The following is a 27625-nucleotide window of genomic DNA, read 5'->3' as shown; positions in this document are numbered from 1 at the left end:
CATGGTTAAGTAGCAATTTAAAATTTCAGCTGTGTTCCCAAGAGTTCTGCTTTTTTATAATTTAAAGTATGATTGTTTTCAAGAAACATCCGTACTTATAGGATGCTAAGTATAACTACTGTGCATCCATTCTCCGCCGCACTACTGCATGTGCTGTCACACTGCTCACATTTGGTCTGGACAGAGGCAGGTCTCATTCTTCTTTGGATTGCTGTTCTTCTGTGTGCTTTTTCTGATCTTAATAATGGGGTGCTGTCTCTGACTTTATTCATTTTCAAATTGCCAACAGTCTTTCCAATCCCATTTATATTATGCTGCCAAGTATTATTTCATCAAGGAACAAGATTTCAGGGGCAGTGCATTTTTTTATATTACAGTATATTACCATAAATGTATCCTTGGCTTTGTTCCCTTTTACCAGTGTGGAACCTTGGTTCTGTCTGACCATGAGTTACAGTGAAGCTAGGTTACACAGTTCTACATACAGCCTACAATGTCTTAAATATCTACATGGGGAACACATAATGCAGAACTGGTTTGTGTGCATTTAATGAATATAAGATTAAGGTTAAAGGCACGTGCCAGGGACACCTGCCAGGGGAAAAACTCACAGATCAAATGCCCATGCAGGTGATTATTGCCGCAAAATAATGACATTTGTGCTTTGAGACAATAATTGCCTGAATGTGATAATTTTTCTCTGAGCCCATTCCAGGTGATTTATCTTAAGCTGGCCATAGATGTTGAGATTTTTAAAAGATCAGATCCTGATCGTGAGACCACGATCTTCTCGGAACGATCGTACGATCGTACAAAAAAAGACCAATTTGCCAGGAAAACAAAGGGGAGCTGCCTGCTTGGCCCTGCAAACATAGAAAGATTGCACTGGGACCGACAAAGATTTTTTGACCTGGCCGATCAATTTCCTGACAGATGTCGGCCAAAAAATCGTAAGATGTACGATCGTTCGAATCCCACTAACCGCACGATAATTTCGAAGGATTGGTCTGACTTCCCTAAAATCGGTCGTTCGACAAGAAGAATCGTCAGGTCTATGGGGAGCATTAGTGCTGCTCCCTGGCAAACCACCGGGATCTGTCCCATATGCAAAAAGCCTAAGAACCATAGCGCACTCAGCCTTTTAATCACTGCTATTTGTGCTATTGATCTAAATGTTAATACCATCCCAGCTCAGTTAAATGCAATGCACCTATGCATCTAAGTTTACCCAGGTCAGATACCCATAGCAACCAATCAATCAGCAGGTAGTATTATAGGTCTCCTGTTCAAAGCAAACATCTGATTGGTTGACATTTGTTACTGCTTTTGGACAAACTTAGTTCTTGTTATTGCATATGGGGGTATGCGTTTCATGTAGATACAGCTGTACTGGGAGTAGTTCAATTTTAAATTAACGTTCAGTATGTTATAGTATGTACTAGTCTTATCAACATTTTAATAGGTCTTTGTTTTGTCCATTTTTTAGTTACTTGCATTCCTCTTCTGCTTCTTTCCAACTTGCAATTTAAAATTATATCTAGTTGTCGGGGGTCACTGACCTATTACGCGACAGTTTTATAGTTATTACTACTTTTTATATTACTTAGATGTCTGTTCAGGGCCTCTTCTATTCATTTTCTAGTTGGTCATTTAAACAACTGCCTGGTTGCTAGGATAAACTGAACCCTAGCAAACAGATAGCTGCTTAAATTCCCAATTCTAGATCTGCTTAACAATAAGCTAAATTATTAAAGCACCACAAAAAAAACACTGGCTAAAATATTGTGTGCATCATGCTAAAAGTTAATTTAAAAGTGAACTACCCTTTTAGATATACATAACACTGTCATCCAGCAGGTATTGCAATTTAATTCCCAGCAACCAAAGGTAGTATTTGCAGGATACAAGGAGTTAGTTTAGCAACAGGATGCAGCTGTATGCCTACGCATGAAGCACCAGTGAGGAGCTAAAATAGACAGTGATTCAGCTTCCCAGTGACAAACAACATTACTTCATTCACTCGTGTACCTTGTCCCAGCAGTAGCATCACAGTTAAATACCAACAATGGAATCAAAGCTGCCCACCGTTAGTGACACTGGTTAGGGGGTTATAAAGTCCATATCATAATAATGCACTTGACACAACCCATTGTTGTATAAGCATAGATGAACTCCTCCTTTTGAATTCTCATGGTCTAAGGTTTCTTAGTGACATATATGCAGATAGTTGGGGGAAAATGCATAGGAAGATATTAAGACACCCTAACAGTCTTGACCCATTGGCATTGATCAGATACTTTTCTTTGCTTCCAGTTATTTTTTTTATAGCAGGTCTTGACAAGGTATAGGTAAACGAGCATAAGACAGAGAATGGGTTTAACACATAGACAGTGATATTTAGTCAGTCTTTGTCCACTCTTTAAAGTGCAAGTCAGTTATTTTTGGGAAAGGCAGCAGGTCACAATGTCCCTGTAGCCACTTCTTCACTCTTCTTTGTAGCTTAGCATTAGCATGGGCTCTTCTGAGTGTGGCTGAGAAGGTCATTGTACATTTTTGAACGAAGAAACCTTGGGTAAGAATCTCTTTCCATTAGGCTGTGTATTCTCAGCTGTGCAAGGTCAAAACAGGACAAAGTAGGGTGCAGCAAGTTGCCCTTTGTCAGTTCACGAGTAGGGTAATCAAGGTTCACCTATGAAAGAAACACCACCAAGTTTTAAAAAGGAAATCACTGAACTTCAGCACACGCCAGTCTATAGCTCATTAATGTGGGTTAAACAGATCAAGATAATGCTACAAAGTGAGACATCCAGAAAACAGCACCACTAAGACTTCTGTAGAAACAGAGTGCATGTGATTCTATATACTGTTGTGGCTGTAGTCCTGTAACAAGTCCATTCAGCAAGGGGCAGCTTACTTAGACAATATGTTTGGAACAGATTGAAGGTCAAAAGACAAGAACGGCCACTCATCCACACCTTAAGCATAGCTGACACTAACAAGCTGAATTGTTGGTAATCTTAAGGTTACATGCTGTGAAATAACATACTTGGCATCCGTTTCACCACTGTGCCACCTTCAGAGGTGTTTCTAATGATGACCGCGCTCTTCATTCACTTTTGGTAAATTATCATCAAAAGATACCATTTGGATTAGCAACCAAAAACACTGTGTAAAGTTTGTAATATCATGAAAACTCAATATATATTTATTACTATTACATGCCCAGCCTTAATTAAGCCAGCATAAAAAATCACACACACATTTTCAAATAAATGTTATTTGGGAATTATAACACATTTTAAAATGCACTGTAAGTATGATATAATTGCTATAAGTATAAAACCACTAAAACTATCGGAATATGGTGCAGCTTTTTCTCATTGAAGTAATAAAAATACAGTAGTACAGTGAAACGACACCTCCATATTTTGTGTTATGTGCTGGCCAATGAAAAGTGTAACCTGCTGCTCTCTAACTAAGGCCCACTGACGCAAACAACAGAAAACAAGTGACGTGTTCACTGCAGCCAGTAGATTCATTTCCATGCCCCTATCTCATTCTTACTTCTCTTGGAGCCTGTACATCAATAAATTCCTGGAATATGTGATGAGCTTTTGCTGGAAGCTTATTGAGTGAACGGGTTTTTCTGTACTCTTCACAAGCCATCCAAAATTCAAGGTTCTCCTCACTAAATTCTGACTGGAGGAAGGCACGAAACACTGTGCAGCCACCTGTAGAGGAAAATTGCAGTTCAACATTGAAAGGTTGAAAAGCCAGACCCAAAGAAACATCAACATGAACTTCTTAATGCATTAGAATTGCTGCTCAGCAAGGCCAATGATAGGAAATATATCAACTAATGTATCAATTTATAACAGTTTGCAGAGTTGGTGATGGTGATTGCGAAAAACCCCTTTAAATGCCCTATAAATTCATTATACCAATTGGCACCTACAGCTAACAGTACATGCGCATTAGTGCTCAAAGCTGGGATTGTTCTACCAACACATGATACGCTCAGTAGAAAGGTAAGGACTGGAAAAGAAAGTCAGCGACCCCTCTGCATCAGAGCCCTCAGCAGAATGGTCTTCATTTTTTTAGGTAAATGCAAAATGACTGTGCCTATATTTTATTTAAAAAAACATACATGACTATTATTAATCAGTTGTTTTTTAGCAATTCATAAAAAAACTATGGAAAAAAATAAATCTTTAATCCGCTAGCTGAGATCTATTTAGATGCCATACATGTCAATAGGAAGTGAATCTTCTGAATTTCGGTATGTGGATAAATCAATAAAAAAAAAAAATATCACATTCCACAAGTGGCTTGAAAATAAATGAGAAACAGAGATTTAAGAGAATTACCCGGATCATTTTCTGCGACTTTACTCGACTGTGAGTAAAGCTTTTTAATTGAGAGTTTCAGTGGAGTTTAGTCATGATTCTGCTAATTTTTTTACCATAACTACAATGTGCCCCACAGTTTTGCATATGCCTTCCCCTGTGTAAAATGCAATACAGCAAAAAACATATACTTCAGTTCCCCTTTTAATGTTTTGTATTTTATAATGAATTCCACAAGCAAAGCAGTTCTAAAATCTTCACGCACTTACATTTATGAGACAGAAGAAGGTCAAAAGAACGTGCCCATCTTCTTGCTTCATCTGGATTTAATCGTCTGTAAAATAAGTCTTCATATCAGTACTGACTATTGGACAACAAGAGTAAGGCAAATCCACATTAAGGGAATTCTTAAAATATTTTGAAGCTGTGCATTGGAACACTAATAATGTTACTAATCAACTGACCAGCTAACTGCTCTTTTATCTGATGTTGTTTATTCATCTAGTTTATATTTAATGGGAACATCATGTAAAATCATCTTTAGCTATGTTGCAGAGAAAAGGGACCTTAGTGGTATTTATGTTATATTTATGTATATTTATGGTATTTATGTTTGTATGTTTTGCTTATTATGAGTGATTGCTTTGCTTTACAAATCTCTTTGGATTAGGTTTATTTACTTCAACATAAATGGTAAAAGACAATCATTTTTTTTGTATTCAATTACTTTAAAAAGGCCCAGCTGATTTTCTACCCAACAATTGGAATATATAGACCACTGGGAAAATGTTTATTGATTTGAGTATTGGTGAGTCCAGGCCCTGGTGACTTTACAAAGTTCAAGATTTATTAAAGGCATTTAGAATGTGAAAAACTTGCACAGAGCTGAATTCATTTTGACAGTTTAACAGCATGCAAATGTATTTTTAAATTAGACTAAGAAACCCCAAAGCCTAAGTGATCCATTGATTTATTTATGGCCACACTGAGTGATTTCCGATGTAAGATAACAGGGGTTATATAAAGATAGCTTGCCCTTGATTAATATCCTTCAACTGAAATACATAATAGAGAGGAAGTATACTGACACATCAATTTACATGGCAACATACTTTTCCCAATTTAAATAAATGACGTATTGTATTGCAGGTGCATCAGTAAGGTCTGCTCTGTCTACATCTATGACAAATGTATGTTTCTCTCTTTTTGAAACTTATATCATTTTATCATGCATATAAATAGCAAATAAGACAAATCCAGTCATATTTGTTATAATATTCCTTTAAAAAATGAGTTTACATTTTTATCTAGGGATGCACCGAATCCACTTTTTTGGATTCGGCCGAACCCCCGAATCCTTCACGAAAGATTCGGCCGAATACCGAACCGAATCCGAACCCTAATTTGCATATGCAAATTAGGGGTGGGAAGGGGAAAACATTTTTTACTTCCTTGTTTTCTGACAAAAAGTCACGCAATTTCCCTCCCGCCCCTAATTTGCATATTCGGATTCGGTTCGGCCAGGCAGAAGGATTCGGCCGAATCCGAATCCTGCTGAAAAAGGCCGAATCCTGGCCGAATCCCGAACCGAATCCTGGATTCGGTGCATCCCTATTTTTAACGTACATACATTAGCAAAAATATAAAACATGTATAAATGTAAAATGATGAATATATCAAATTGGATGCTTGTATCTGCACAGAATAATCCTAGTTGGAATGATGGCTGATGTTTAGGGATGTCGCGGACTGTTCGCCCGCGAACTAATTCGCGCGAACATCGGCTGTTCGCGTCCGCCGAATGTTCGCGAACGTCGCGCGACGTTCGCCAATTTGGGTTCGCCTTAGCTGGCGCTTATTTTTGACCTCTCACCCCAGACCAGCAGATACATGGCAGCCAATCAGGAAGCTCTCCCTCCTGGACCACCCCCACACCCCCTGGACCACTCCCCTTCCATATATAAACTGAAGCCCTGCAGCGTTTTTTCATTCTGCCTGTGTGTGCTTGGAAGAGCTAGTGTAGGGAGAGAGCTGTTTAGTGATTTGAGGGACAGTTGATAGTAACTTTGCTGGCTAGTAATCTACTTGATACTGCTCTGTATTGTAGGGACAGAACTCTGCAGGGATTTGAGGGAAAGTGAGTTTAGGTTAGTTAGCTTTGCTGACTAGTAATCTACCTTCTACTGCAGTGCTCTGTATGTAGCTGCTGTGGGCACTGCTTCTGATCTCATCTGCTGACTGCTGTAATAACCCAATAGTCCTTGTAAGGACTGCTTTTATTTTCTTTTTTGTTTTTTTACTTTGCTACTATAAGAGCCCAGTGCTATTAGTCTAGCTGTGTTGGGGAGTGGGACTGGTGTGCTGCTCCTAGTAGTTCAGCACCAACCAGAGTAATTTTTTTTTTTAATATATATATATATTTTTTTATTTTACTTATCTTACTGTTCTTTAACGTGTCCAGTGCTTTTTGCTGTTCTTCATAGTAGTGCACCAATAGTAGTGCACTTGCAGGCATTGTTTGCCCAGTGTGTTCTTCAAACAACTGCCACCTAGCTGTGTGAGCTTTTTTCACATTCTGTCTAAATATCAATAATAATACCGTCTCCAGAAACACCACCTGAGTGACGTTTTCAAGCAGCAATAATATATTCCGTATCCACTGCTGTAGTGTATACATTGACCTTGCAGGCATTGTTTGCCCAGTGTGTTCTTCAAACAACTGGCACCTAGCTGTGTGAGCTTTTTCACATTCTGTCTAAATATCAATAATAATACCGTCTCCAGAAACACCACCTGAGTGACGTTTTCCAAGCAGCAATAATATATTCCGTATCCACTGCTGTAGTGTATACGTTGACCTTGCAGGCATTGTTTGCCCAGTGTGTTCTTCAAACAACTGCCACCTAGCTGTGTGAGCTTTTTCAAATTCTGTCTAAATATCAATAATAATACCGTCTCCAGAAACATCACCTGAGTTGTTGTTTTAAAAAAAATGCCAGGCAAAGGCAGGCCACCACGCAGAGGCACTAGGGGCCGTGCTGCTATGCTATCCTGTGGCCCTAGGAAATTGCCCAGTTTTACAAAGGCAATTACCCTGAACTCCCAAAATGCTGAAGAGGTAGTTGACTGGCTTACACAGCACACCCCATCCTCTACCGTTTCTAACTTTGCCACAACATCCTCATCCTCCTCTGCTATGGGCACCCCACGTAACACTTCCTCCACCACCGGCGCCCCTTCTTCACTGGAGTCAGAGGAGTTATTTACACATGAGTTTCTTGAACTGAGTGATGCGCAACCATTATTGGCAGAAGAAGATGAAGGAGATGAGGACGTTACACCAGATATAATTCTGGCAGACAACACAACAGAGATGGACATAATGAGTGATGAGGAGGTCCCCGCTGCTGCTTCCTTCTGTGAGCTGTTAGAAGAAATTGATGCATCTGAGGAGAATGATGATGAGGAGATTGATGTTTTGTGGGTGCCCAGTAGAAGAGAGCAAGAGGAGGATAGTTCAGATGGAGAAACGGAGAGTCAGAGAGGCAGGAGGAGAATAAGACTTAGAAGAAGCAGGGAGGACAGCTCGCAGGGAACAGTAGGGCAACAACATGTATCGGCACCTGTGGTCAGTCGGCCAACGCACCCGCCATTGCCGCCAACTTCTACTGTTACCGCCAGATTGCCAGCTTCAAAAAGGTCAGCAGTGTGGGATTTTTTTAATGTGTGTGCCTCTGACAAAAGCGTTGTAATTTGCAAGGAGTGCAGTCAGAAACTGAGTCTTGGGAAGCCCAACACCCACATAGGTACAACTTCTATGCGAAGGCACATGAACGGCAAGCACAAAGCACTATGGGAGCAACACCTCAAAGGCAGCAGACAAACTAAAAGCCACCCTCCTTCTGGTCCAGCATCTTACTGCTCTACCTCTGCTGTCCTTGACCCGTCTGAACCACCCTCCACTCCGCCTTCCACCTTGACCACCAGTTCCCAGTCATCTGCCCCCAGCCAAGTTTCTGTGAGGGCCATGTTTGAGCGTAAGAAGCTAATGTCTGCGAGTCACCCCTTGCCCGGCATCTGACAGCTGGCTTGTCTGCACTCTTAGCCCGCCAGCTTTTACCATACCAGCTGGTGGACTTTGAGGCCTTCCGCAAATTTGTAGCAATTGGGACACCGCAGTGGAAGGTACCCAGCCGCAATTTTTTTTCCAAGAAGGGAATACCACACCTGTACCACCATGTGCAGAGCCAAGTCACCGCATCTCTGTCACTTAGTGTTGGGGCAAAGGTCCATATGACTACTGACGCATGGTCCTCCAAGCATGGTCAGGGCAGGTATGTCACCTACACTGCCCACTGGGTGAACTTGGTTATGGCTGGGAAGCAGGGAATGCGTGGCTCAACAACAACAGTGGAGTTGGTGTCACCGCCACGGATTGCACGCGGTTCTGCCACCACCTCTACTCCTCCTTCGCTCTCTACCTCGTCTTCTTCCTCTGCTTCCTCCTCCTCTGCTGCTGGGTCCTCCTCCTCCACACCTGTGCACCCCCAGCTCCCCCTAGGCTATTCGACGTGCCAGGTACGCCGTTGTCATGCTGTCTTGGGGATGACGTGCCTGGAAAGCAGAAACCATACCGGATCTGTACTCCTGTCATCTCTGCAGTCACAGGCCGATCGGTGGCTGACCCCACACCAACTGAAGATCGGAAAAGTGGTGTGTGACAACGGAAGCAATCTGTTGGCAGCACTGAGACTGGGCAATTTAACACATGTGCCCTGCATGGCACATGTTCTGAATTTAATAGTCCAACGTTTTGTCTCGAAGTACCCAGGATTCCAGGACATTCTCAGGCAGTCCAGGAAGGTGTCGGCCCATTTCAGACGTTCCTACACAGCCATGGCACGCCTTGCTGACATTCAGCAGCGGTACAACATGCCAGTCAGGCGTTTAATTTGCGACAGCCAGACTCGCTGGAATTCAACGCTCCTCATGTTTGAACGTCTGCTGCAACAACAAAGAGCCGTCAATGAATACCTGTTTGAACTGGGTGGTAGGACTGGATCTGCAGAGCTGGGGATTTTTTTCCCCCGTTACTGGGTGCTTATGCGCGATGCCTGCAGGCTCATGCGCCCTTTTGAAGAGGTTACAAACATGGTCAGTCGCACCGAAGGCACCATCAGCGACCTAATACCCTTTGCTTTCTTCCTGGAGCGTGCCGTGCGACGAGTGACAGATGAGGCTGTAGACCAGCGTGACGAGGAGCAGGAAGCGCACGATTTCTGGTCGGAATCACCAGAACGAGCCCAGGCACCTGCTGCAACGCAGGGAGAGGTGTCAGAAGTGGAGTCAGAGGAGGAAGGTGGCTTTGTGGCGGAGGAGGACCAACAGGAGCAGGCTTCCCAGGGGGCTTGTGGTGACCTTTTGGGGACCCCTGGTCTTGTACGTGGCTGGGGGGAGGAGACCGTGGATGATGTAGTCCTTGATAACGAGGAAGCGGAGATGGATACCTCTGCATCCAACCTTGTGAGAATGGGGTCTTTCATGCTGTCATGCCTGTTGAAGGACCCCCGTATCAAGAGGCTTAAGGAGAAGGACCTGTACTGGGTCGCAATGCTACTAGACCCTCGGTACAAGCATAAAGTGGCAGAAATGTTACCAACGTACCACAAGTCCGAAAGGATGCTGCATTTACAAACCAGCCTGCAAAACATGTTGTACAATGCTTTTAAGGGTGATGTCACTTCAGGAACTCATCAACATTCCAGGGGCAGAGGTGCCAGTAATCCTGCCACGAGCGCACCTGCAAGGACAATGCACTTTGGCCACTCTGTAACGTCAGACATGCAAAGGTTTTTCAGTCCAAGGCAGCGCCAGAACCCTTCTGGATCCACCCTCAGAGAACGCCTCGACCGGCAGGTAGCGGACTACCTGGCATTAACTGCAGATATCGACACTCTGAGGAGCGATGAACCCCTGGACTACTGGGTGCGCAGGCTTGATCTGTGGCCAGAGCTGTCACAATTTGCCATGAACCTCTTGTCTTGCCCCACCTCAAGTGTCCTCTCAGAAAGGACCTTCAGTGCAGCAGGAGGGATTGTAACTGAGAAGAGAACTCGCCTAGGTCACAAAAGTGTGGATTACCTGACCTTTATTAAAATGAATGAGGCATGGATCTCGGAGGGTTACTGCACGCCGGAAGACTTGTTCTGACTCCCCATGCAGCTGTCCTTCTCTGCACGCCGCATGACTCCATAGACAGCTGTCCTTTAGCGTCCTCCTCCCTCCGCCACCGTTACAAACTAGGGTGCAAACCCTACTGGTTTCATTTTAAGCAAAACTTTTTGGACAGGTAAATCCTGAGTTTTTCTGGCCTCTGTGCTTCAGTGGCTGCAACCAAAAAAATATATATTTTCAGCATTTATATGGCATATTTTTTCTGGCCTCTGTGCTTCAGTGGCTGCGACAAATTTTTTTTAATATTTTTAGCATTTATATGGCATATTTTTTCTGGCCTCTGTGCTTCAGTGGCTGCGACAAAATTTTTTTTATATTTTCAGCATTTATATGGCATATTTTTTCTGGCCTCTGTGCTTCAGTGGCTGCGACAAAATTTTTTTATATTTTTAGCATTTATATGGCATATTTTTTCTGGCCTCTGTGCTTCAGTGGCTGCGACAAAAAAAAATTATATTTTTAGCATTTATATGGCATATTTTTTCTGGCCTCTGTGCTTCAGTGGCTGCGACAAAATTTTTTTTATATTTTCAGCATTTATATGGCATATTTTTTCTGGCCTCTGTGCTTCAGTGGCTGCAACCAAAAAAATATATATTTTCAGCATTTATATGGCATATTTTTTCTGGCCTCTGTGCTTCAGTGGCTGCGACAAAATTTTTTTATATTTTTAGCATTTATATGGCATATTTTTTCTGGCCTCTGTGCTTCAGTGGCTGCGACAAAAAAAAATTAATATTTTCAGCATTTATATGGCATATTTTTTCTGGCCTCTGTGCTTCAGTGGCTGCGACAAAAAAAACATAATTTTTCAGGAAAGTACACATGCCTAATTTTTCAGGGTTCTGCAACAGTGGCAAAATCGCATCTTTTATGGTCACCGCAGGTGATCAATAAAGTAGACCAAAACTGGGCCCACACTGCAGAATCAGTGTTTTTTGGTTCACTTCACTGTACATTGAATTACCTCTGCCTGACCGTGCACGTGCGCACAAGCACGGTGACTGCTAAACACACCACTACAGAAATATTGCCACCAACAGGACAAACATCCTGGAGGTGACAAGCAACTAGTAATTAAAAACTATTATTTGCTCACTTGACGGTATCATTCATTAAAGCTTTTTGCGTTGCAGTAAGCGCCGCGTTTTGTCTTTGCGTGTGAACAGGCTGTAACCTTTACACGACTTGATTGGCATGTAGACGCCGGACGTTTTAAAGCAGTTTATTACACAAGTTTAGAAATGTAGTGTGATTTCTGCCCTTTACAGAACTCTGCAAGGATTTGATGGACATTTTAGGTTAGGTAGCTTTGCTGGCTAGTAATCTACCTTCTACTGCAGTGCTCTGTATGTAGCTGCTGTGGGCAGCTGTCCTGCTGCTGATCTCTCATCTGCTGACTGCTGCCTGTAACCCAATAGTCCTTGTAAGGACTGCTTTTATTTTCTTTTTTTTTTTTTTTACTTTGCTACTGTAAGAGCCCAGTGTTATTAGTCTAGCTGTGTTGGGGAGTGGGACTGGTGTGCTGCTCCTCCTAGTAGTTCACCACTACCAGCATAAACCAGAGTCAAAATTGTTACAAAGTATCTTATTTGCACCTGTTAGCTGTTCTGAGCTCTCTGCCAAAAGCTAATTAAGTTAGAAACTGGTTTTTTTCTGGCTGTTCAGTGCAGAGAAAAGAGGGACTGGTGTGCTGCTCCTCCTAGTAGTTCACCACCACCAGCACCAACCAGAGTCAAAATTGTTACAAAGTATCTTATTTGCACCTGTTAGCTGTTCTGAGCTCTCTGCCAAAAGCTAATTAAGTTAGAAACTGTTTTTTTTCTGGCTGTTCAGTTCAGAGAAAAGAGGGACTGGTGTGCTGCTACTCCTAGTAGTTCACCACTACCAGCACCAACCAGAGTCAAAATTGTTACAAAGTATCTTATTTGCACCTGTTAGCTGTTCTGAGCTCTCTGCCAAAAGCCAATTAAGTTAGAAACTGGTTTTTTTCTGGCTGTTCAGTGCAGAGAAAAGAGGGACTTTCCAGTACAAAAGAGGGACAGGGGGTTGAGTGGTCAAAAGAGGGACAGTTGGGAGTTATGCAAGTGCCACCTAGCTGTGTGAGCTTTTTCACATTCTGTCTAAATAACAATAATAATTCCGTGTCCGTAAACATCACCTGAGTGATGTTTTTACAGCAGCAATAATATATTCCGTATCCACTACTGTATACGTTGCCCTTGCAGGCATTGTTTGCCCAGTCTTTAACCAAGTGCCACCTAGCTGTGTGAGCTTTTTCACATTCCGTGTCCAGAAACATCACCTGAGTGACGTAGTGTGATTTCTGCCCTTTACAGCACAAAACGCAGCGCTGTGTCAACAATGTATTTTTCAGATACATTTTTGCCCTTGATCCCCCTCTGGCCACATGCCACTGTCCAGGTCGTTGCACCCTTTAAACAACTTTAAAATCATTTTTCTGGCCAGAAATGTCTTTTCTAGCTTTTAAAATTCGCCTTCCCATTGAAGTCTATGGGGTTCGCGACGTTCGCATTTTTGGACGCAAGTTCGCGAATATGTTCGCGAAAATTTTTTCCGCCGTTCGCTACATCCCTACTGATGTTCCATGAACTGCATAAAAACACTACTCACCGTTGGGCTTGATTCTATTATTTCAATAACAGTGTATTCCTTCTATTTTATTATTATCTTAGATGACATTTGTAATTTGTGCATCAGGTTCAACCCTACACATATCATATTCTGAATGAACGGAATGAACACCAGAATACATTTTGTTCGGAAGAACCTTTTGTGTTACTGTACGTTGCTGTATATTACTGTCACTGTAGCTTTTGTTTATCCACTTTGATTGGATTCTGACCCTGCACTTGAAATTCTAAGCATCCTTCTGTTTAGGACATTTGGAGTACAGGCAAAAGCAGCTAATGTTGCTAATCTAATCCTCAAAGCAATGAAATTAAAATGTATTGCATCTATATTCTAAAGGCTGTTTAACTTGGGGTGGGGGATTTATATAAATACCTTCTGATGACAGACAGAGTGTGAAATGAATAAATGAGAGCACAGCAGTTCATGGCAGTGGGCAAAGTAACAGGATCCCTTTAAAACAAAGTTAAAACAGTTAATGTTGTGACACGTACAATCCTATGTAGTGTCTTGTTTGTAAGGTATATTTGATATGTTTTTGCTATTGCTTTTTTTAAGGGGTTGTTCACCTTTGAATTCACCCTTGAGTTAACTTTTTTTAAAGTTTTTATTGCGTAGTTGACAATACAGTAATTTGCTTGTCCCGGGTCGGGTTCGGGTCTAACAAATTGGTTCCGCGCAGGACTCTAAGTTGCATATAACCAAAATACACATTGAAAAGACATATATCATTGCATTAACATGTCAAATGTGCAAGGCATATTTCACACATTCAAAGGGTTATTATTGAATAGTTACATTTCCTGTTGTAAAGGGTAAACATCAAGCCAGTTTTTCCATATTTTACCAAATTTGTCAGACGAACCACATGCCTCATATGTTATTTTAATCAGTGGAAGCATAAAGTTTACAAAATTTGACCAGTAATTGTACAAAGGGAGCTTGGATTGTAGCCAATGTTAAACAATGGCTTTCCTTGCATAGAAAAACCCAATGGCGCACCGGTCTGCATGAACACTTCTAGTTTTTATTTAAAGCGGAGTGCAGTGCAACGTTTCGAGGTGAACCTCTTTGTCAAGTGATGCTTGACAAAGGGGTTCACCCAGAAACGTTGCACTGCACTCCGCTTTAAATAAACAATATTTCTTGAGGACTTGAATTGGGAGGTGGCCGAGCCTCCACCTGTGTGCACCAGGCCCATCTTCATCAGCTTACAAGTAGGGTGAGCGAGAATACACAACTTTTCCTGGTTTCCTTGCATAGAACAATAATGTCCTGTAAAGTATTCTGGTATAATTTTGCAGAACTAGGTGGTCTAGTACTCCAAGAGCTTTGGGAGAAATCACTTGAGGTAAGTCACTGAGGCATTGAACCACCTTCCCCCAAAATTTTTGAATCTTTAGACATGTCCAAATAACATGGAGAAAATCTGCAGTAGGGGGTTGACATCAGGGGCATATAGCTGATTTCTTTGGAAAGACCCAATGTAATCTATTAGGGGAGTAATAGTCGAGAAGTAACATTTTTAAACTGATGAGTAATGTGTTGAGATGAGATGATAATAATAGGCTCTATCAGTGGCCTTTTCCCACATATCCTCTGTAATTGAGGGCAGAATAGTTATTCATTTGCAGATAGCTGAAAAGGTAAGGGCATTGCATCCAGTAATGCTTTATATGGGACGGAAACCAGTTTCCGAGATTCTAATAAAAGAGTATGTTGCTTATTTCAAATTTGTAGGTATTTAAGATTGTATGTATTAAATTGGCCTTTAAATGCATGTTTCAATTGCATGTATCTGAAAGGGTCAATTGAAAAGTCTGGAGATTTCTGTTGGAGTTGAGGAAGGGTCGGAAAAGCACCTTGTTCCAACAGATCACCTAATTTCTTTATCTGGATACTGGGCCAGTAGATAAAGTCTAGGAGGTATCTAAGATGAGGGAGGTGTGAATTTCCCCATAGTGGAGAGTGCAGAGATATCAAGTAAGGGGTCATTTTTATATGTGCAGAGCATCTTGCCAGGCTAAATAGAGTGCCTTCAGCACAGGTTGTAATGGGTTGGAGAGAACAATGAAAAAGTGACTCTATCGATCTCAGGAGCAATGTGTGTAGAAGCATGTTGGGATCTTCTGGATTAGGATTGAACCAGGCGTGTATATCCGATAGCTGTGCTGCTAGATAATAGATCCACAGATTGGGGAGGCCAAGGCCTTCATTTTGTATTGGAGCTGTTAGAGATTTCCATGAGAGCCTGGGTTGCTTTCCAGACCATTTAAAAGATAACAGTAAACTCTTGGTATTGTGGCTGGGGAATTTCTAAAAAGGTAAAGGAACTTGGACAAATAAATCATTTTAAAAAGATTAATTTTCCCCCACATAGTATGTGCATCTTTTGCAGGGAGGTAACAACAGAGGTACATTTTGTCAACAGGGAGTTAGATTAAGGTTCAGGGATTCGAGTGCATTGGGGACTACGGTGATCCCCAGATATTTTACCCGGGATGCCCATTGAAGTGTAATATTGGTTGGACGTAGTTGTTGGGGGATATAATCAATTGGCATTATAAGGGATTTATCCCAGTTAATCTTCAGACTTGAATATTTGCCAAAATCCCGTATAACACTCAACTCCGTCTGGAGAGACAGGCCGGGATCTGCCAAGAACAAAAAAATGTTGTAGGCGTATAAGGCCTTTGCATTTGAGTTAACATTTAGGGGCACATTTACTAAGGGTCAAAGTAACATAGTAACATAGTAACATAGTAAGCAAGGTTGAAAAAAGACACACGTCCATCGAGCCCAACCTTTTTTTTTGTTTTTTTGTTTATTAACTACCTATCTGCCAGTTGATCCAGAGGAAGGCAAAAAACCCATCTGAAGCCTCTCCAATTTGCCTTAGAGGGGGAAAAATTCCTTCCTGACTCCAAAATGGCAATCGGACTAGTCCCTGGATCAACTTGGACTATGAGCTATTTCCCATAACCCTGTATTCCCTCACTTGCTAAAAAGCCATCCAACCCCTTCTTAAAGCTATCTAATGTATCAGCCTGTACAACTGATTCAGGGAGAGAATTCCACATCTTCACAGCTCTCACTGTAAAAAACCCCTTCCGAATATTTAGGCGGAACCTCTTTTCTTCTAATCGGAATGGGTGACCTCGTGTCAGCTGGAAAGACCTACTGGTAAATAAAGCATTAGAGAGATTGTTATGTGATCCCCTTATATATTTATACATAGTCATCATATCACCCCTTAAGCGCCTCTTCTCCAGCGTGAACATCCCCAATTTGGCCAGTCTTTCCTCATAGCTAAGATTTTCAATACCTTTTACCAGCTTAGTTGCCCTTCTCTGTACCCTCTCTAATACAATAATGTCCTGTTTGAGTGCTGGAGACCAAAACTGTACGGCATATTCTAGATGGGGCCTTACAAGTGCTCTATACAGTGGAAGAATGACCCCCTCCTCCCGTGACTCTATGCCCCTTTTAATACAGCTCAAGACCTTATTTGCCCTTGATGCTGCTGACTGGCATTGCTTGCTACAGCCAAGTTTATCATCTACAAGGACTCCAAGGTCCTTTTCCATAATGGATTTGCCTAGTGCAGTCCCATTAAGGGTATAAGTGGCTTGGATATTTTTACATCCCAGGTGCAGGACTTTACATTTATCAACATTGAATCTCATTTGCCACTTAGCTGCCCAGATTGCCAGTTTGTCAAGATCCTGTTGCAAGGATGCCACATCCTGGATGGAATTAATTGGGCTGGATAATTTTGTGTCATCTGCAAACACTGATACATTACTTACAACACCCTCCCCTAAGTCATTAATGAACAAGTTAAATAAAAGTGGACCCAATACTGAGCCCTGGGGGACCCCACTAAGAACCTTACTCCAAGTAGAGAATGTCCCATTAACAACCACCCTCTGTACCCGATCCTGTAGCCAGTTTCCTATCCATGTGCAAACGACTTCATTAAGCCCAACAGACCTTAGTTTAGAAAGCAGTCGTTTGTGGGGCACAGTATCAAACGCTTTGGCAAAATCCAAATAGATCACATCTACTGCCCCCCCACTATCCAGAATCTTAGTTACCACATCATAAAATGCAATCAAATTCGTCTGACATGACCTATCCTTCATAAAGCCATGCTGATTGTTGCTCATAATGCCATTCATTAGGACAAAATTTTGAATGAGATCCCTTAACAAGCCTTCAAATAATTTGCCCACCACAGATGTCAAGCTTACTGGCCTATAATTGCCAGGCTGAGATCGTAATCCCTTTTTAAATATTGGAATAACATCAGCTTTTCTCCAATCCATAGGCACCATACCAGATGACAGTGAATCTGAGAAAATCAGAAATAAGGGCTGGTCTAAAACTGAACTAAGCTCTCTTAGAACCCGGGGGTGTATGCCATCAGGCCCTGGAGCCTTGTTTACATTAATTTGTATTAAAGCTTTTTGAATCATATCCTGAGTCAGCCACTGACTAGATTTAGCTGAACCATTCGTGCAGTTATTAAGCGAGCCTGTGAACCCAGACTCCTCTATTGTATACACTGAAGAAAAGAACTGATTTAACACATTTGCCTTATCTGTATCTGTTACAACCATACTGGTACCATTATTTAATGGAGCAACACTCTCAACCTGCATCTTTTTACTATTAATATATTTAAAAAACTTTTTAGGGTTAGTTTTCACCTCCACCGCAATTAACTCTTCATTTCTTTTCTTAGCCTTCCGGATTGCTGATTTACAACATTTATTACAGTGTTTATATTCATTAAATGCAGCTTCTGTCCCTACAGATTTGTAGTTTTTAAATGCCTTTCTCTTCTTTCCCATTAACATCTTTACCTCTGTATTAAGCCACACAGGATGATTCTTAGAGCTTCTACGTTTAGTCCTTAAGGGAATAAATTGAGAACAGTAATGATTTAATATCATTTTAAAGGACAACCATTTCTGTTCTGTGTTTTTAGCTGAAAACCTAATGCCCCAATCAATGCTCTGTAGGGCAGCCCTCAAGGCACTAAAATTAGCTTTGGCAAAATTCATGGTTTTTGTTGCCCCAGTATATTTTTGTTTTTTGCACCAGACATTAAAAGATATAACATTATGGTCACTATTACCCAGGGGTTCAATGACTTGCACATTTGCTATAAGTTCTGGGTCATTTGAGATCACTAAATCAAGAATAGCATTTTTTCTGGTTGGCTCCTCAACAACCTGTGCTAAAAAATTGTCGTGCAATAAGTTTATAAACTTGTTCCCATTAACTGATCTAGCAGTACCGTTGCTCCAGTCAATATCTGGGTAATTAAAATCCCCCATTATCATTACTTTACCTAAACTAGCAGCCTTTTCTATTTGCATTAGGAGCTTTGTCTCTTCCTCCTCACTTACATTAGGGGGTCTATAGCATACTCCTACAATTAATTTGCTGGATTCTTTACAATTGGTGAAGAACTCCACCCATACGACTTCTGGCCCCTCATTTTCTAACATAACCTCCTCCTTTATATGAGCTTTTAAATCCTGCCTAACATACAGACATACCCCTCCTCCTTTTCTATTGCCTCTGTCCCTCCGAAACAAAGTATAGCCACTGATATTTACTGCCCAGTCATGCGACTCATTCAGCCATGTTTCGGCCACACCAATCACATCATATTTTCCTTCCATCACCAGCAGCTCCAGCTCTCCCATTTTACCAGTCAGACTTCTTGCATTTGTAAACATACATTTAATACTGGCACCATATTGAACATATGACATGTGGTCCTCCCTATCCTTAACAGTATCCCTAGCCAAATCTCCTCCCCCATTTTCCCTTTCTTTGCCCACTATCTCATCTAACCTGTCTACCACTGAATCTTTTACTGAACCCTCTGAATTAGAAGTGAATATTCGAATTCAAAAACTTCGAATTTCAAAGTAATTTTTGGGTACTTCAACCATCGAATAGACCAAATTCGACTTCGACTCAAAGTGAAAATGCTTCGACTATTCGACCATTCAATAATCAAAGTACTGTCTCTTTAAAAAACTTCGACAGTTCGCCACCTTAAACCTGCCGAATTGCTATGTTAGCACGGTAGGTAGTACGATCACACGATCTTAAAAATCCTTCGAATGTCGGACTAGCCTATTCGATAGTCAAATTTCGAAGTTTTTTGCACTTCAAAATTCGACCCTTAGTAAATGTGCCCCTTAGTATGATATAGAGAGTGATATTCTGAGACAATTTACAATTGGTTTAGATTTTTTTTAATTGGTTTAGATTTGAGTTTTTTACATTATTTAGCTTTTTATTCAGCAGCTCTCCGGTCAGCAGTTTTAGCTGTAGTTTGTAGTCTAACAGAGTATTTGTTTAGATGTGGTCAGTGACCCCTGTTTGAAAGCTGGAAAGTGTCAGGAGAAGAAGACAATAATTTTAAAAAAATTTAAGTTGAATCACTCCTTTAAAGATAAAGCCTAACAGCCTCATTATGTGGAAACACGTAATACAACGCTTAAGGAATCATAAGACATATGCATGAAAGAACACAAGTTAGAAATAGAGAATACGTTATCAGATCTAATAGAATCAAACCCATTGTTACGACATGACAGAATATTAAGCCACAATCTGGAATGCCTGAAACATCTCTGAACCACTTCCTATTGTATATTGAAAGCACCCTGCCATTGGCACATGGGAACAGGCATCAGCTGAGAAAGTGGAAATCCAAAACTTTTTGTAATTTTATTATTGATTAGGGTGCCATGGGCAGGGTGGTTCGTATACAAAATGATATGAAAGTACTCCAGTCGTTCATGACATTTCAATTGCTACGGTTTCCCTGAGAAAATATAAGGGGTTGAAATGTTTGTGCCATTGGAATAGCTGACCTACATTTAACAAGGGATTCTGAATCATAGCGATTGTGTGCCATCATCCTTATGTTGTGGTATATCGTTTTTATCATGCAACATGCTGCACTGTGATGAGCCATAATGCACAATTAAAGCTTGCCTTATCAGTTGCATTATTTATAACTTCACTGACACAGTTACAGCAGATATCTGAGGCATGTCAAGTGCACTTCCCAAGCACTTAAATGAGAGATGCGTTTTTTTGTTGTTTGTTTTTAATCTAGGTAGGACACAGAGACATTTTATAGCCATGAGACACCAAATACTACTCACTTCAGTGCCTGGCTGTGTTTACTGTCATATTGTAAAGACGAGAAGTCACTGAAAGAGTCAGACTTCTGTGAGAGGCAGCTCAGGTGAGTCCGGATTCCTCTGCTCCTTCTGAGAATTTACAAAGAAAAGAGGTACTGAAAATGTGAACAAAAATGTGCAGACATATTGATTACCAATTGCATTAATCCACCTCTATGTAAATAGAATAAAATACTTCTTATTATACTAAAAGTTTTTAGATATTTAAAAATAAATTCCAAAAAATGTCTTTATGTTTCTTAGCCCACGGTTTTCTTAACCTTGGGTTCAAAATATTATAGGACTAAAATAAAGGGGGTGTTCACTTTTATGATATGTATATTCTGAGACAATTTGCATTTGTTTTTCACTTTTATTCTTTGTGTTTTTGTAATTAATTCACTTTTTATTCAGCAACTCTCCGGTTTGGATTTTCAGCCGTTATGTGGTTGCTAGGGTTCAAATTACCTTAGCAACCAAGGAGTGGTTTGAATGAGAGAATGATATATTTAAGAGAGAGACTGAATAGAAAAAATAAACAATAATATTGTAGCCTCACAAAGCAATAGTTCTTTGGCTGCTGGGGCCATCTGAATGTTGGAAAGAGAAGGCACATACATAGTTCAAAAACTATAAAAAAAAAATCATGAAGACCAATAGAAAAGTTGCTTAGAATTGGTCACTTAGCATACTAAAAGTTAAATTCAAGGTAAACCATTCCTTTAGGAAAAAGGGATCTAATCACATGAACGCTGCCAAGACGAAACCCTGCTGCGCTTTTCTGAAATATAATGCCATCAGGTTAGGAGTTTCTGCTTATAATATGTACCATTTTCCCATTAAGTGTAAAGTCCCAGGCAGAATGAATTTGAAATAAATTTCAAAGGAATGTTTTGATGTGTGTAACAACATCTTCATCAGGACTTGAGATTTTTCACTTAATATTTGAGATGAGTAATAGTAGCTATCAATAAAATGTTTTGGCAAGCTGTTTTTTGTAATTAGATTTTTATTGTTTTATAGGTGTTGCATAGAAATACAACCAAATTTGCAATATAACATATTTCTCTATAAAATTAAAGTAGGATAAAAAAAGTGAAATAAAGGTGAAATAAAGAAATATACATTAATGGGGTTCTGCCATGACATATTGTCAGTTTCCCAGGTGCCGCCAGTCATGTGACTTTTGCTTTGATAAACTTCAGTCACTCTTACTGCTGCACTGAAAGTTGGAGTGATATCACCCTCCCTTCTCCCCCCCCAGCAGCCTGTCAATAGAACAATGGGAAGGTAACCAGATAACAGCTCCCTGACACAAGATAACAGCCCTAGATAAATAGCACTCAATAGTACAAATCCAAGTCCCACTGCGACTCCTTCAGTTATATTGTGTAGGAGAAACCATAGCTTAACTGAAAGCAGTTCTATCATGAAGTGCTGGCTCTTTTTGAAAGCACACGAGCAGTCAAAATTACCTGAGATGGCTGCCTGCCCACCAATATAACAGCTATAAACAAAACACCTGGTTCAGGAATAAAATTGTATATGGTAAAGCAAATTATTATTTATTTATTTTGAGCTCTGTCACACACTGTATACACACTGAGATAAAGGAATGACAGAAAAATCACAACAAGATCATACTGTATAAGCCAGAAACCTCCAACTTTTTCTTGCTCTGCCACTTTCAAATGGGGAGCTACACATGCAGAAAAAAATCTAGTGGTTGCTAAATAAGTGTTTTCATTGGCTATTTGATAGCCCCATTTGATAGCCCCATGTAGACTGCCTGCTTGCAGAAGGCTCAGTTTGCCAGTATGCTTGTGTCTTTATGCCTCCAAAGGTTCTCTTCAAGTCACAAATTCACCTGCTTTGAAGCATACCAGGCCTCCAACATAGCATTACAGCTTTTCATGTGTGCTCAGCTTTACCCAGTAATGTGATACAGGTATGGAACCTGTTATTCAGACTGCTTGGGACCTGGTATAAGGCATCTTTCCATAAACTGGATCTCCATACCTTAAGTCTATTAAAAAATAATTTAAACCATAACACAACCCAATAGAACTGTCTTGCCTCCTATAAGGATTAATTATATATTTGTTAGTATCCACTAAAAGGTATTGTTTTCATATCACAGGGAAAAAAAGGACATTGTTTTTAAAAAATTTAATTATTTGATTAAGATTTAGGGGCGAATTCATCAAGGGTCGAATATCGAGGGTTAATTAACCCTCGATATTCGACTGGGGAATGAAAATCCTTCGAATTCGAATATCGATTCGAAGGATTTTAATCCAACGATCGAAGGATTATCCTTCGACCAAAAAAAAGTTAGGCAAGCCTATGGGGACCTTCCCCATAGGCTAACATTGAGCTCGGTAGCTTGTAGGTACTTGACAGTACTTTGACTATTGAATAGTCGAACGATTTTTAGTTCGGATCATTCGAGTCTAAGTCATAGTCGAAGGTCAAAGTAGCCCATTCGATGGTCGAAGTAGCCCATTCGATGGTCGAAGTAGCCAAAAAACACTTCGAAATGTTTTTTTTTTCTATTCCTTCACTCGAACTTAATGAATTGGCCCCTAAGTCTATGAGAGATGGCCTTCACCTTCACATAATTCAAAACTTTCTGGATAACAGGTCTCCAGATAATGAATCCCATGCCTGTATTGTAGGTATCTGTCCCATCCTGTAATTTAAAAACAAGTATGGGGGAACATCTGACATAGCTGCCTATCTTAAAGGTGTTTAGAAGCTAGCAAAGTCATTCAGGACAGTCACTATTGACCATTAACCTATAAATATTTCAATTACAAAAAAAAGAAAGAAAAATATGGTATAGTAGCTTTGCTCTTAGCTGTGTGCAGTTCATGAGTGAATTTCATGACCTGTACTCACCACCAACACAACCCTTCAACAAGGACTAACCCAACCTCTAGCTTTAGAAGGGTTTAAAACCCCACCCCTGCCTTTCTAGGTTTTGTCCATGAGCTGTTGGCAATATTATGTTGGCCTGCTGGTAAACATGGGTTTCAGTTCAACTGTATATAACTGGTTCTCACAAATAATTTCTGTCTTATTTGGAACAGGTCATTTGTACTGTTTTTGCATTTTTTTCTTGTTCAAATAATGGATTTAAATATGGCTAATTTTGGGGGGAATTAAATGTCATAAATATGCACTTTTTTTTTTACTTTATAAAAAAGGAACCCTGATTTTATATATTGATACAAGACATTCCTTTGTATGTGTTTTTTTTAATCCTAAGGATCCTTGGATGAAGTTGCTTTGGTGCAGAAGTACTTGGATGGATGAGAAGCAGACATCTTTGTTTAGAGGAAAAAAGTGGTATCAACAGCAGATTAAAAAAAGGGCCGAGATTAGGCCAGAAACGTTGCGTGTACCGGATCAGAAGCCAAATGTTGCAATAAAGGCTTTTTATTTAAAAATACTCATGTAGCAGTGCTGTGTTATATATTGAAAGTCAACAGCAGATTAATCAATGGCTCATGCATGGGAACTAAATTATGGTTTCCCTAAATGATATCTGATAAGGGCAAACTGGTCTACATAGGCCACTGTTTAATCCAGTTGGTGGCCTGGGGGGCTTAACAATGATGTCAGTTCAAATATCAAACAATCTGTGTATGACCAGCTTTTCTGTTATTCTTGCAATGGCATATGTGCATCCTAATTTCCTTAATTAACAAATGTCTTTTGTCTATGTGTTATTAAATGTAATTTCCTTAATTAGGGTATATAACGTAAACATGCTGTAGGCACACTTGCACATATTTAACAGTATAAATGTGACCTGCTGACTGGCCACAAATGATCGTATTGCTTTAACTGAATTTGCTACTCAAAGCTCATATTCCCAGCAAGGGAGATTTTGCTTGAAAGCATTAATAGAAAATCATTTTTTAGCTGGATTATCTATTTTAAGCTGTTTGTGGTTTTAAAAAAAACATCAGAAAGGATTGATGCGAACCCTTTATATAGCAGTGAATTTCAAATATGATGTAAGCAGATATTATACAGCGGGTTTTCATCCTGCTAAATAACTCAGCTGAACTCTGTTGCTATCCTTGCTTGCTCTCAGCACAGATGGCCACAGACCAGGGTCTAGGTGCCAGAAGGCGATTTGTGATTTCACAGCTAGCTCTTCAAATCTAATAATCTCTTGCCATTAACCCTTACTTTGTTGGCAAATTGTCGAGTTTATTTCCAAGGCATCCTCACAGGTGCCAGTAAAAGCAGATGCAGCTCATTTCAGCATCTGAAAAAGTGGGGAGCAGAGCCTAATGCTGTTTGCTGTATTTGCTTTAATATATCAACATAACTTGTTTTGGGCTTAATAGCCAATTGGCACTTGATTATGGATTGGCCAATGTTCCCCGTTATTATAGATTGTTAGAAATCATTCCATTATACCTGGGAACTTTCTGAGACAGTCTCAGGGTTTTGACAAAATCAGAATGTCAGTGTTAGTAGTTAGTCATATACTGGCATGTACTGTATCTGAGCTATGGCATTTGCCTTTGTGAGGTGACTGCTGAGTGTACTAGATTCAGATAATGATACCTAATGACTTCATTCTGATGACATACCACTCTGATAGGGTTAAGCCCAGTTGACAAGACCTTAGCTATGAGTAATTGAGTTATATATGAATATGATGTAAATATGAGCTATGCAGGAATTGTTATGCTGTAAAAGAAAGGGGGGTCTTCTATAATTAGAAGTTATTATAGTTAACTAGAAGTTATTAAGAGTACTACTGTGTACAGGCAGCCATTGCAATGATTTATATACCCTACAAATAAAATATACAGTCTCAGCAAATTATACAAAGCTAAAGCGTCTGCAAACACATAAATAAACAATAAACACAAATAATAACTAAATAGTATTCTAGTATAATACTGTAGCCAACCTATATGTATCTTCTCACTTTAACATTTCTCAAACCATATACCCACATGAAAAAAAACCATTCTGGGTACAACAGGTATACCCTGCTTTTATTTATGTACTGTAAAAGTAATGGAGAGATAGGTGAGGCTCCTGTTACATGTGTGGTCTGTTCCCACTGATGCAGGATTGGTGGTATGCCAAATACTGCATAAGGCCTTGGCTTGACTTTGGGTCAGTTTGGTCTGCTCCCATAATGACTATTTGAAGATAACTAAAGACTGTGGGTGCTCCTATGGCAGCAGATTAACAATGCAATATATTTTAGGAGTCTTAAAAATCAAGTATAATCTGCAATTTAGTATTCATATAGGCATATTCCTATCCTTGAGCTGTAACTAAACCTTTAGGGCAGCAAAAAAAAAAACAACCACAATGAATAAAACAGTTTTATGTGTCGGCAGTGTAAAGCAAGGTCTTAAAGAATTATGTGACAAAACACAATAGAGTACATTTTATATTTTCATCCCAATTCAAAATTATATTCTGAGACACCCAGTCCAGCAGGGAAGTTGTAAATGACAACCTCGGTCACTTCTGATTCCATGCAGAAAACCACTAAGTCTTACTGTATTAGATTCTCAACTGGCTCTATTACTACATTAACAATATATTTTCTGCACAAATTAGCTATGAATTCTATATCAAGATATTGTTTGGAAAAGAGCAATATTCACAGCTATCGGCATTGAATGAATATATGTGTATGCAAACCTAGCATACTACACAATAAGACAGAACTGCATTCCTCCAATAATCAGATTTTCCAGTTATATATCTTTAACTCCGAACAACTGAATATTGATTTTTTTTTTATCATTTAAGCAGAGTCTGCAGCTCTGAAAATCTCAGCAGTTCACCTTTGCCATCTTATGTTTCATATTACTGCTATATAAAGAAATCATATGCATTACATTAATCAGAACAAATGACAACGGCCCAAAATTCATCTCCCTATGCATTTATCTGCCCCATAACCAATGTAATTTTTTTTACGTTTTAGATTTAATTTAATTAACGGAACTTGCATGCATTTTATAAACTGAAGATGTAGGTGTAGAGCAGAATGCCCTGATGTCATCGCTCAGGTGAAGGAATCGTTGTTCCACCTCAAATGTGAGCAGAATGCAATAGTGAATTAAAATATCCTGATGGAAATAATTTTTCACGACGGTGAATGAAAATGGCAATAGTACAGAAACCATTATTATCATCATCAAGACACACAACATGTGATTAACTGGAGCTGATGGGTGATTAATGTTAGCTGCATACACTATAATTTGCATTGATATTAGGCGTATAATCTTCCAAGGATGGAATGATTTTAGACTGACTACAACACAGGAATGTCTGAATAGAATCTACAGGGGGTATATGCAGATGTAATAGACTAGCTACAACACAGTGAGGGTTTTTAGGTTTTAAGAAGGAGAACAAAGGAATTCAAGGGGTGATATGATGGTTGGTGTCCTTACCCCAGATTAGACCCACATGGTCTTGCTGGTTTTCCTGTTCCGTGACCCCCCAGTGCTGCATCCATTTCGCTGGCTGAACGTGTTGGACAGCTGAGGCTGAGAGAGCGGAGTTTGGTGCTTTGATGCATATTGTTCTGAAAGGCTAGACCCCCTACAATTAATCCCCCCGAGCCTTCTGCCCTGGTTTGTGTGACAGCTCACTCTCAGCCCAGTTAATCCCCCCAGACAGACCTTCAGTCCATATAAGTGATGTGTGAAATGCTATTTGGATTTACTATTATAAACCCTGACATCCCTTGCAATTGTCTGATGCTTAGAACTATCCTTGCTGCATGGGTACCAAAACACTCATTGTCACATGATGTCTGTTTCAGGCATCATAACCTCTCCGCCTCTTGTACCTATTTATAGAGGCATTCAGGAGCCTCTGCAGTGAGTGATGGACTACAGGTTTAAGATTAGGATTAAAGATCAGATATTATCCATTGCTGTTCTGGCATCAAGAGATAGCAGTGTAACAGAGAGAAAAATCTGCAGCTTTTCTACACGGAGAAACCCTGGAGAATGAGGAATATGCAGAGAGAGAAGAGAGAAAAGGGGAGAGCTCTGGGAATAGCAGTCAGAAGGAATCAGTTCATAAGGCATAGACATTAAAGTGATACGAGCATAGGCTCTGAAGCAGAACAAACACAGCAATGACAGATCTCCAGTGGCATTG

At 40.2% G+C, this 27625-nt stretch overlaps 2 protein-coding genes across 4 annotated transcripts in view; one reads left to right on the top strand and one right to left on the bottom strand.

The window, feature by feature from the left end:
• Positions 1-972: 972 nt before the first annotated feature.
• Positions 973-27197, bottom strand: rgs8.L (regulator of G-protein signaling 8 L homeolog). 2 transcript variants are annotated; one of them, XM_018257097.2, is made up of 5 exons: positions 26908-27197; positions 20435-20542; positions 4616-4680; positions 3565-3731; positions 973-2689 (listed from the first exon to the last, which is right to left on the bottom strand). In XM_018257097.2, exons 1-5 carry the CDS (start codon positions 27033-27035, stop codon positions 2507-2509), a joined length of 651 nt encoding a protein of 216 aa, XP_018112586.2. In that variant the 5' UTR covers positions 27036-27197; the 3' UTR covers positions 973-2506. The 2 variants fall into 2 exon arrangements, with proteins under 2 accessions (XP_018112586.2, XP_041446445.1); XM_041590511.1 differs by lacking the exon at positions 20435-20542.
• The window catches only part of npl.L (N-acetylneuraminate pyruvate lyase (dihydrodipicolinate synthase) L homeolog), a 61484-nt gene continuing 54354 nt past the window's right edge, over positions 20496-27625 (top strand). The window contains exon 1 of one of the 2 annotated variants that reach the window (XM_041589434.1): positions 20496-20517. The gene's annotated coding sequence lies outside the window, so the exon portion shown is untranslated. Of the gene's footprint in view, positions 20518-27077 lie in introns of those variants that run through there. The other variant, XM_041589432.1, reaches the window with a different exon arrangement.

The sequence above is a fragment of the Xenopus laevis genome, chromosome 4L, assembly GCF_017654675.1.
Source record: "Xenopus laevis strain J_2021 chromosome 4L, Xenopus_laevis_v10.1, whole genome shotgun sequence".
Lineage (NCBI taxonomy): Eukaryota > Metazoa > Chordata > Amphibia > Anura > Pipidae > Xenopus > Xenopus laevis.
This window is presented reverse-complemented; position numbering and strand designations above follow the sequence as displayed.